Below are 11581 nucleotides of genomic sequence, written 5' to 3' on the forward strand. Positions count from 1 at the left end.
TTTGGATAATCAAACAATCACATTTTTTGATTATCCAAAAAATTAGATTTTTTGGATAATCTAAATCCTAAGTCCTAAATCTTAGGACTTAAGTCAGTCCTAAGTCCTGACTTAGGACTGATTTGATTTGACCCAACAAAATAGAATATTGGGTTACTTTGACACCTACAAATAAGTTAATGTTGCTAATATTAGGCTAAGGCTATCAATAACCTCTATTGCAAAACAAGTAATATCAGGCTAGTTTATCACAGCTAAAATAAATAACAGTGAGACAAAAAAAAAGAATGTTAAAAACCTTAGCTTATCAGTCTGTTTTGACTTTAAGACCAGTTCTTTAGTCATAATATGTTCATCACATTTAGCATTAGCTTGCATCTGTGAATAAACTTGTTCTCTAGTTTACATAAAAATTGTTATACAGTATCTGTTTTACCATCTTATCAGGTTCAGTAAAGTTTAATCAGTTGTTTTTTTTAGTTCAGGATTTGAGTAAAAAAAAAAAAATGCCAGTAGGTTCTGTGTGACTCTCAGCACCTTTATAGGTCTTCAATGTGGGCCGAGAGTCAAAGTGAATATTTATACAGAACTACAATACTCTGTCTTCTTTCTCCAAACTGCTTAAACAAATAAGTAGGTGGGTTTTTTGGCACTGTTTGTTCTGTATGGGTACATCTGTAAGGTTAACACATCAGCAGGAGGGCAGCTTGAGCTGGGAATTCACAGATTAAATTTCTCCCATGGGGATTTTCAACACTGAAAAAAAAAGATACGTAACCCGTTTGACCTTCAGCCTCCTCTACTTAAAGAGACCTTTGGTGTTGGAAGACACAATCTTTCTGTTTTGCTGTGCGATGGTGGTGGAGAGCATACTAAGTGTTTAATAAGAAATAAGTAGGATATTTTGGTGTTAAGCTTTAAGTTTATATACTGTAATGGCTGGTAGAGACCTAAAGCTGTGGAGTCTCTTTAAGATTAAAGGATTAAATGGATTTAATATAAAGAGAAAGATAAAGAATTAAGGAAGAAGCATTACTTTGTCTTAATTTGTCCTTCCTGTCCACAGCATCAACATCCACAAGAACTTTCTAAAGATACTTAAATATCTTTAGAGAATAGGGGTAATGGCAATTTCCATTGGGATGAATTCAAAGATGCTCAAAATCTATCCTGACTGAGTGGAAATTGTTTTTGCTGTCATTATTTGGTTTATTCTCGATTAGGATGCGTCTCTGGAAAATAACACAACATGATATTAAAAGCTGTCACAAAAACTTTTGATTTTATTACAAAAACAAGTTTTGTACAAGTCAATGTAAAATGATTAGTGAGTATCATCTACATAATAGTCCCTAAATGTGTAGCCCGACTGGGTGCTGGATGTGGAAACCGTTACAGTACAGGAAGATTTGGGTGCATAGCAACAGGACAGGAAGCTGGCTTTTTGTTTTTGTACCAAACAGAGTATTCTGAAGTCCAGACATGATCATCATGTAAAAACGTCCAAACCTTAAAAAGATTTTCTTTTTCTTTTTTTTTTTTATGGTCTGCTGCATAGACTAGAAGTAAAAGGAGCAACTGTCACAAACCTCAGGTAGATTAAGTGGAAAGCAACCCTTACAAATAAAGCAGATCCGTTGTTGATAACACATTGCAGCTCCAAAGGAAGGTCAGAGTATAAAACAGACACAGCACATCACATAATTCACCATTTCTACCCAAACAACACACACCTGTCTTCTCCTGGGATTATTAGTGATTTTGAAGAGAGCTTGTTACACGTTTCCTGGACACGATTAACAACAGAGAGCTGGGGTGAGTATTTCTAAATGGATGTTAGGTTAGACAAGTCAAGTGAAATATTTAAACTATTATTTTTGCTAAAAAAAAAAAAAAAAAACAGAATTTTTAAAAAAGGAAATGGTCTACAGCCCATTTCCGTCCACTTCTCGTCAAACAAAGCTGTAAAAAAATCTTCATTTCTTCATCTGAATACCAAATGCCAAATTCGGAAAAGAAAAAAAAAAGAAAAGAAAATTAAAAAAAGCAACACATATATGTGTTATATATATAACACACACATACACACACACACACACATATATATATATATATATATACACACACACACACACACACACACACACACACACAGCAGACAGACACAGAAAAGTGCATATTCATACGAACAATGTGCTAGAACAGAAACTTTTCTAGAAAAGCATTCAGCGCTATAAAGAAAGCAGTAGCTTTAAATGTTCACAGTAACGTTAAAAAAGAAACACTTCCATCCACAGGCAGAACCATTCCTGAGAAAATAATCTCTACAGATCAACGGTGGCTCGCTGTATTTCAGTGCACAGCTCGTCACGCTATCTCCAGTGTATAAAACGCAAAATGTAAAACCATTGGAAGACATGTAAAAAGGTAGAAGACAAAATCACAACGTGGTCCTGCCAACAAGCATTGTCCTTATACTATGAAAATCATTACAAAACTTAAGAATAAGTTTTTTTTTGTTTTTTTTGCTTTTATGTCACTCTTAAATGTTTCACATCAAGCAAATTCAGATATCAGACACACATAGATTGAATAAACACAAAGTTTTGCTTCCAAAGGAAAATTTTATGTATAAAGAGTAAAAAGTTACCGGAATGTAATTGGTCGTATGTGAAAAAGTAATCAACCCTGTCTTATTGAATCATGGATGTAGTTGTGTGATTAAGTGTATTTTCACTAGTCACTGCTGTTAGAATCAATAAAACCAATCACACAGTCATTTCTGAAGTTTCGTAGGGAAACATTTAACTGGAAATAAGTACAGCAGCAGTATATTGGTATAACGTAAACGTTTCTCACTATAAAATATAAAAGTCAATATAGCGAGAAAGGTTCTTGTAACAAGACATAAAATTTGAGATATATGATTCATTAAATCGAGTTTTCATTTAAACAAGAAAGGTCGAAAAGGTGAAGGATGTTTCAGTGACGCATAAAGGAAACACACTTAGAAGATGGAGATGAAGAGGGGACCTAATTGTAATATGACAAATGAACATAATTTTATATCTTCTTACAACAAGAAACTTTCTTGTTTTAACAAGTTTATTTTATTTTTTAATGAGATACTGCTCCTGCGTATTTTTCAGAGTTCTGACAGCTAAAGACTTCCGTACAATGGAGCCACAGTGACAGCCATTATCCAAAAGAGTGGGCAAAAATCCATTCACATTAATATAAAAAGACTCATCAATGGTTCTTGCATACTTGAAGTGGTTGTTGTTTTACAGGATGGCAGAGATAATAATTAGTGTATAATTACTTTTGTTCGTACAGGACCAAGTTGGTTTCAGTAGCTTTTCCCCTTAATAAATGAAACCCCCATTTTAACTGTATTTTGTAGTCACTCAGTTCCATTTCTGTCTTATTTAGTAAATCTGATGATCTGCGATGAGTTTAATGCTCTCAAATATTCTAATGTGAAAATAAAAATCAGAAGTCTGTCTTGGCCAATTCATTTTTAACAGCATTGCAGTTACGCAGTGGTTTTGGTATGTTTACATCTAATAATCATTTTTTTGGACACTCAAAGAGGATCAGACAGCAAAACAGGCTTCTCACGCTGACCTCCGTAGTTTTACTCATTTTGTCGATTTGGCAAGTCACTGCGATGATCAGGTACTGTGTGCCCAAGCTTACAATCACAAGCACGAAAGAGTGAAACTGAACGAAAGCAGCTCTGAAAAGAGGAAGGCTCTGGCTACCATGCAGTTATTGCTCATGCAGAACTTTCTACAGTCTACGTAATCGGGTTAATGTATAAAATGGCAAAAGTGGGAAAAAAAGGTTTTCGCTTGTCCCCCTGGACGGACTCTCTCCCGTTATCTGCACCGTCTTCATGCAGATCCCGTACAGTCGCAGTCAATATCCATCATCACTTTTCAGGACCATCTTTTTAAGACGGCATTTTGTTTGTTGTTTTTTGCTTGAGACGGCGATTCGATGCTCTGATAGCTTTGCTTTGGTGGAGTGCTGCGGTAGGAACAAGAGGTTGTCATGTGGGTAATCTCTCAGCTTCATCTGAAAACGAAAGACAGAGAGAGTTACCTCACCCTATGTTACAAAAGAGAATGGAGAAACTCCAGAAGAGGCGCGAAAAAAAAAAAAAAAACAGATTTCCTAACCTGAGGGTGAGGGGGAGTTGTCTTCCCCCGTTGCGACAAACTGCAGCTCAGACCCCAGAGCTGCTATGGAGCTCCGAGGACGGATACACCGGTCACCTGAGAAACTGCGGCGGAGTAATGCCTGAAGGCCAGACATGATAAACCAGTTAGCAGAGCTGTGGCAGTAGTTGTAGTAGAAAGTTTTTTTAAAAACCGTTTTACAGGAAAACACTTAAATTTTTTTTTATTTAGAGATACAGGGGACTTTTTTACATTGACATTAAGCAGCTAAAGCCTTTTCTCTGACTACATCTCCCAGAATGCTGTACGGCAGGGGTCCCCAAGCTATGGCCAGTGGGCCGGATCCGGCCTGCCTCCTCATTTGGTCTGGCCCCCTGAACAATACCAGAAACCATTCAGTGTTTTTTTTCATATATATGTGGATTTTTCTTCAACCACCAGGGGGGCTCTTGAGCAGATATGAAACTTAGTTTCCCTCAATGGAATATATACTAGTCAGTACCAGTCACCGTTTCACTCACGTTTTTTTTCCATTTGCATTCTGGGTAAAAATCTATCTACAAACGCTAATATGTCATCGGCAGTAATCCAGCCCCCCCGTCAACAAAACTTTTCTAAGGTTTCTTTCTCGAAAAACTAAGACCGGCCCCCGACCACAAAAGGGAACAGTCATGTGGCCCTCGCAGGAAAAAGTTTGGGGACCCCTGCTGTACGGTTTTGGATTGGAGTTCAGTGAATATTCTATGTATTGAATAGTGAATATTCTGCCAGATGTTTTTTTTTCTATTAATATTGATCCAGAGTCTATCTATTAATATGTCACAGATTTATTGTCCAGCCCTGATCTAGAAACAGAGCCGGTAGAAGCTGCAATGTTTTTTTTCTTTGTGGTCGTTGAGTTTGGAACCATGCTGGGTTCGCATGGATCGGGCTGGAAGCTTGCCTTGCGCGTCATGGGGCTGGTGGGGGCAGAGGCACTGCTGTAGAGGCTCAGGCTGGAGTTGGACCGGCTCACACTCAGACCCTTGGTGGTGCTTCCTGTCGGTGACAAGTACTTCTCTTTGATCTTCAGGTTGGTGCGACCTTTGACTGTTGATGAGAGAGAAGGAGAATTTCACTAAATTCTGTAGCCTCCATTACTCTGTATTCATAACTTCCATAAAAATTGTTTCAGTGTTCAAAATGACTTCATATGAGCTATTTAGGATCATATAATTTATTTGCTTGTCATAATAAAATATTTGGGACATAGACAGTGATTAATCAAACCTATTGTTAGTTAACAATAGGTGATTTGTAGTACATGATTTGATGACAGAACAGGTTTAGATTCTAAATAGAAAACATAACATTATTTATTTAATGAATTAATGTGGTAAGAATGTTCTTATAGATTGATATATGATGTAATAATCAGTTTATAGAAATTTAAAAATAGAAGTTATTAAGGAAATCCAAAGCAACACATTTATGACTAAAGTTTCTATCCTAAAATACCATTTAAAAATATTTCTGCATAAGTTCAGTCATCATTAGATGGATTTAGTATTTCATTTTGTTTCCAACTCCTCTTTTTCATCTCTATGTATGAGTCAGGCAGACCTCTGCACGGGTCATTCTTAACCAGGAACTCATCGAGCGCCGTCCAGCCTCCTCCAACCCGAACCATCAACGTGCTCCGCAGGATCCGGACCATCCGCAGCTGCTGGGAATCTCCAAACTGCAACAAAACACACAGGGGAGACAAAGCACATAACAATTCACATAGTGACACAAGTGAACGCATGGCAGATTAAAGCAGGGCAGATAATGTCATTTTAAAAGCTTACACTGCTTTGCTATTTTTTTTTTTTCATTTACAACCAAAATATTGTTTATTGTATTTTTATTAGGAATTTTACGTGTTTAACTAACTTTGTCTTGAGCAGCGTAAGGCAAAAATAATCAATTGTTTTTATTTTATTTGTTATTATAATTTTGCATAAAGTGATAATCTGTATGCAAAATACAGATTATCACTTTATTTTGCCCATTTATGCCCATTTTATTAGTGCCAAAATAAACTAGCGCCCATTTATTTTGACTAATAATAATAATAATAATAATAATAATAATAATAATAATAATAAGCAGAGGTTGAATTGCTTGAATACATATATAAATTTGCATGGAAAATGGTGTTGACCACATTTTCCTACACAAACACGCACAGCACTGTGAAATTCCATCACATAAATACAATGAAGTTTGTTATTATAACCAGACAAAAATATGGAAAGGTTCAGGGGGTGTGAATACTTTTTGTGAGTCAGATTAAACAGCAAATTAACCTTCAAACTTTATGTCTTTTGGAAATTGCGTTAAAAAAGCTTTGATTGGTCAGACAGACCATATAAATCAAATACTGTGGTCAATTAAAAGGACTCACCCTGTATCTGTTGGCACTTATTTGTTCCACCTGGAATCTCTTGGGGCAGTTACACTGAGATACCTGGCGACTCACCTATGGAGGGAAAAAAAGAAAACCCATGTCAGTAACGACAAATACCCAGCTTCACATTGAAGCTTTAATGCAGCTTCTGTGCTTACCTCTTCATTAATTTGATCTGCATCCAGTGTTTTCCTGTAGGGGTCTCTGCTAGGATGGAGCGCGCTCACAAACTCATAGTAGTCAATGAAACCGTCGTTGTTTAAGTCGAAAATGTTTGCCACTGCGTTCATCTCCAGAGAGTTGGTCGGAAATTCTATTAAGACGTAGGAAACAAAAGACATGTGCTCCTTTAAGATTCATTGTTGAAGTCATCGTTTGGAGGTGAGCAAGAAAAAAAACAGGCATGAGAATTTTACTGGAGGCAAGGACATAATCGGTGAACTCCTTCCGGCTGATCCGCCCGTCCTGGTCCCGGTCGATGCTTCGGAACACGTCTAGGATCCGGGACTTCAGATGACTAATCCACTGAATGTAACGCTTTCGCCAGATATTGAAGTCAAAGTTGGCAAATTCCTCCATCTGCAGAGATAAACAAAGCATGGCGACCTTTAAGCAAAGTGTTCCCGAGAAAACAGCTGATATTCTTGTACTCAAGCAAGAAAACATCTTTTATCAGTGCTTTTAGAAGGGAAGAGCGAGGACCTCTCTGAGCATCTGCTGGTGTTGTTCCAAGCGATTCTGTCTCGCCACGGCCATTTGCCAAAGTTTCTGCCACTGCCTGACCAGCTGAATGAGCTGCGGAGTCTGAGGGTCCAGGTGCTCTAAGGGGACCGGTATGACAGGCGGCAGCTTCATAGTGCTTCTCCTCTCTGTACAACAAAACATGTGACACATGCATTTGCATTTGATGGTTGTGTATTTGTTCACTGATTGCATGCAGTCGCTAGAGCTCTCTTACTCGCAAACGGCCGCTTGATGGGGGAACCTCGATGTTTAGGAAGGCTTTTGTGTTTGCAGGACTTCGTGGCATGTTCGATCTCTGGGAACTTTTTCTTCATTTCCCCCGTGAACACCTGCCGAGAGCAAATGAAAAGCTTGTTACATAGCGACATGTGTATGTTGTGATGCGATACCTAGTAAGTTTGCGTCCTAGGCAGAGTGCAGAGGAATGAAGGGGTTGTACCATGTGCTGCTCAATAAGTTCTTGGTTCTGCTCTGTTGTCTCAGACAGAGGCTCTTCCTCTCTGAGGATGAGAGACTCCTCCGCTGATGAGATCCAATCCAAAAGTCTCTGGACTTCTTCTTTCTCTTCTTCCAGTGCTGCCAAACTGGCCTGGATCTTCTGAGCTTGCTGTTGGGCCCATGTCTGAACCTGCCTCCGAAAACAGGTAACGACAGTGTTTCTTAAAGGTTAGCTTACGTTTACCATTAGTGGTTTTTGGATCAATGATTGTCTTAAAACAATTAGCCTATTGCTGTCAATTGTGGGTTAGGTTTCAATGCCAAAAATAAGATTAGTGCGGACCCAGTGGTGGCTATGTCCTTGTTGCAGTTGTCTTTATCCATTCCGAATCTGATCTGACTAATAATATGCCGATATCAATAACAGAGTGGTCAGCCCTGGTAAATGAGAAGGTGGCTACTCACTTGCATTAGCTTTGGATATGCTAATAACTAGCATGTCAAGGCTGGTCAGATACTGGATTGCCTTCTCCCTCTGCTGGCCACTAGCATGAATAGGCCAACATTATCATTGTATTTGCAGGCATTAGCCTTGGACAGGGTGGTATCTAGCATGCTTAGTCTGCTCTCCTTTGACTCATACTTTTTATTAAAAGGAATCCATCAAGAAAAATGGTTGACATGCAATGTCTGTAAGCATCATATATTAGTTGCCTTGACATGTTCTTTAGACAGAGTATACTGTAATCCAACGTCACACCAATCGTAAACATGCTGTTTTGTACGGAGTTGAAGTTGGCTTCCAATTCGCCAACGCTCAAACTGTGTCATAGATGACAGCGACTTGGATTTCAATGTCAGTCAAAGTGTATTTAATAGAGAAGCATTGTGAGAAATTGTTTGATGACTGGAAAGGTTTTCAGCTTGATTGGTCTTACGGTGCCCAACCGACCGACCAAGTAACTGCTTATAGATCATGCTAACAACACTCATGGGTGTGGATGCTGTTACTGAGACAAGAACATTCAGGTTAGCTATTTTAAGTAAAACTCAGTGTTCAAAACTGAAGTATAAAATTATGGAGCTATTTATAGGAAGATTCTAGCTAAACATTGAGTCATTCAGGTTGAGAAAGAGCTTTTCAGTGGATAATAATAGAAGCTTTCAACATCTGTTTTGGAATATAAATAATCATAATCACTACTAATGGCAGAAGGGATAAAAAATAATTTCTATGTATTTCTTGCATCCTCTGATTGATTATAGCTCTCTAAGAGAAATCTGTATCCTGACGTTAAAGATTAACAAAACAGATTGGAATTTGAATGCAAATTTCTGATCAGTGCATCTGTAGTTTTTATTGTGACATGAAGACACTCACCTCCTCATAGCGAGTCTTGGTGACACTGATCCAAGATTTGAGGGTTATTATGGAGTCTGGGTGACAAGAGGCCAGAATCTCTTCACCCAAATTCTGGATGTTCTCCAGTTCCACCTCTTGAGCGTGTAAGATACGTAGTGACTCCTGTGCGGGAACAAAGAACTGATTCATTTCACTAGTTATTTTTCCAACACCAAAAGCTTTTACGCTAAAATGTCTAAAACAAGCTGCTATTAGATATTCTCACACACGACAAAACGATTAATGTGGAGAAAAAAAGTCCGCTCTGATTTTCATACGCCACCTGGTTTCTCTGTCCTTGAGCTTATCGACAATTGCGTATTCAGTAGGAGACTCTCTGGAGCAAATAAGATGGGAAAAGAAATGTCTCCTCCTGGGAACGCCACTATATCTGGTTACACTGACCTCGTGTTGCTTCTGGAAGGCAAGCAAACTACTCTCCTCCTCTGGTATGACCCCGTATTTCAGGATCCTCTCTGCTTCTGTGAGCCTCTCCATGAAAGAGTGAACAAGACCATCGAACCTCTCAGCCTTTGGAGACAAAAGGAAAACACACATTCAGGGGAGTCAGATTTTCATATAGAAATCCTCAGGCACAGTTATTGCTAATCATAAGTACAATTAGCAATAATGAGACACGTTTAGTACCGCGCAAAAATGTTCACGCCACTTCTATGTTATCTGCATTTTGTCCTGTTAGAACAACAAACTTCAGGGTGTTTTACTTTGATACCACGTGGCACATTAACGCATTGTGGATAATTGTGAAGTAAAAAAAATGAAACATATTTTAATAAAAATTTAATTGGTGGCTAACATTTCTAATGACTCAGACAATATATTTGAGTTGTGTCACTTCCAGCTTCATATGTCACCACTGAAATAATTGGTAATTTTTCTTCAAGTCTTGTTACAGATTCCAATTCATGCCAAGGTTTCAACTTTGACATGACCGTTCAGATGCAGTAATATGCTCATTAACAATGTCATAAGAGCTGCTATGAACAATGGCTGCTCTTTCACTATAATAGAATCCCAACTTCAACTATATTAACTGTATCAACGCTGTTAAATTGTTAAGTTCTGACTTCCAAAGTAAATTACAGGCAGCATTATTTTGGCAGTCAACGATCTGGCCTTTAATTAGAGGCATCAAAGTTAAAGGAGCAAATACAAATGCTTGCCACGTTTTTAAGATTTTTATTTACTTCTTTATTTTACTTTTTGCCTTTTGTGTTGTTGAACCGTACAAAGTTCCAACAAAACCCACCAAAGTTGTTGCTTTTAGTGTTGCAAAACGCAAATAAAGTGAAGGGATGTCTTTTTTTTTTTAATAAACATTCACTTCCAAATATCGTTTTCAAATAAGTTTACAAAACTCAGTTCGCTTTTCGCATTACAGAAATCCCAATACGAGAATGAATCTGATGTAGTACCAAGCAGAGCGAAACCAAAGCAGTTTGTACCTGCTGCAGCGTCGCCTCCAGCCTGTCCTGTTTGCTCACTGACAGTCTGCACACGGCGTCCCAGCGGCCCTCCAGCTCCTCCATCTGCTCCTGCAGCCAGTGAGCGTCTGCGGTGCTGCTCCTGGTCAGGTCCCTCACCGAGCGCTTCAGGGTCCGTATGCAGCCGGCTCGCTTTCCCAGCTCCTTCTGGAAGGCCTGACAGACAGAAAGACACAACCTTCATTCCCCAGAAGACCGGATTGGTGAAGATCATGTGGTATCAATTAATGTATGAAATCTGTGAATGAGCAAGACCTTTGAGAGCTGTGCAGCATTAAGAAGTACCTTATGTTTGTCTATGAGATTGGTGACCATGTCTTTGTCTCCACCAACAGGAACATCCTCAGCCAGTTGAGGCTCTGCTCTGTACAGCCAGTCACTGAGCGCGTGCAGAGCATCAGTGAATCTTCCCGAGAACAGCAGAGCTTCTTCTAGCTTATGTTGTCTTAAAGACAGAAATCAGAGTAACAACAGTGTTTTGTTTGGGTTTTTTTTTTTTAACCAGACGTATCAGCAGGTAGAACTATGACCTTGTCCTCTTTCAGTTTTACTACCTCTCGATAGACTTGCCACCAATAGTGTCCCACGTGTCTCTGAGTTCGGCCAGCAGGTTTTCCAGATGCTGCCTGTCATGGCCGCTCTGTGCCTTTTCATGGAGGCCGCGGCCGCTCTTCAACGTGGCGTCGTATATGGGCCTTTTCGATCTCAGCAGTTTCTGAAACTCCTGTGTATCGATGGGAAAGAAAACAAATGATGAAGTATGTTCACATGAAGTATTTTCTTTAAACTACAACCATTTTATTTTCTTCAGAATTAGACATAAAATGGTCACCGGTATCTCTGTAAATAAAAATAAAAAAAATTCCATCAAGCCTTA

General features: G+C 38.8%; 1 protein-coding gene across 2 annotated transcripts in view; it reads right to left on the minus strand.

The window, feature by feature from the left end:
* Nucleotides 1–2519: 2519 nt before the first annotated feature.
* Nucleotides 2520–11581, minus strand: part of macf1b (microtubule actin crosslinking factor 1b) — a 44194-nt gene continuing 35132 nt past the window's right edge. For both annotated transcript variants that reach the window (XM_015055704.1, XM_015055703.1), the window contains 15 exons: nucleotides 11259–11428; nucleotides 10990–11149; nucleotides 10666–10860; nucleotides 9605–9730; nucleotides 9179–9322; nucleotides 7799–7987; nucleotides 7574–7688; nucleotides 7318–7484; nucleotides 7032–7194; nucleotides 6774–6928; nucleotides 6613–6687; nucleotides 5787–5904; nucleotides 5128–5273; nucleotides 4185–4305; nucleotides 2520–4080 (listed from right to left, as the gene is read on the minus strand). In XM_015055704.1, coding sequence (XP_014911190.1) covers nucleotides 4055–4080; nucleotides 4185–4305; nucleotides 5128–5273; nucleotides 5787–5904; nucleotides 6613–6687; nucleotides 6774–6928; nucleotides 7032–7194; nucleotides 7318–7484; nucleotides 7574–7688; nucleotides 7799–7987; nucleotides 9179–9322; nucleotides 9605–9730; nucleotides 10666–10860; nucleotides 10990–11149; nucleotides 11259–11428 — 2070 coding nt within the window. In that variant the 3' untranslated portion in view covers nucleotides 2520–4054. The remainder of the gene's footprint in view (nucleotides 4081–4184; nucleotides 4306–5127; nucleotides 5274–5786; nucleotides 5905–6612; nucleotides 6688–6773; nucleotides 6929–7031; nucleotides 7195–7317; nucleotides 7485–7573; nucleotides 7689–7798; nucleotides 7988–9178; nucleotides 9323–9604; nucleotides 9731–10665; nucleotides 10861–10989; nucleotides 11150–11258; nucleotides 11429–11581) is intronic.

This window comes from Poecilia latipinna, unplaced genomic scaffold (genome assembly GCF_001443285.1).
Source record: "Poecilia latipinna isolate Pla-1442-1.1 unplaced genomic scaffold, P_latipinna-1.0 Scaffold1331, whole genome shotgun sequence".
NCBI lineage: Eukaryota > Metazoa > Chordata > Actinopteri > Cyprinodontiformes > Poeciliidae > Poecilia > Poecilia latipinna.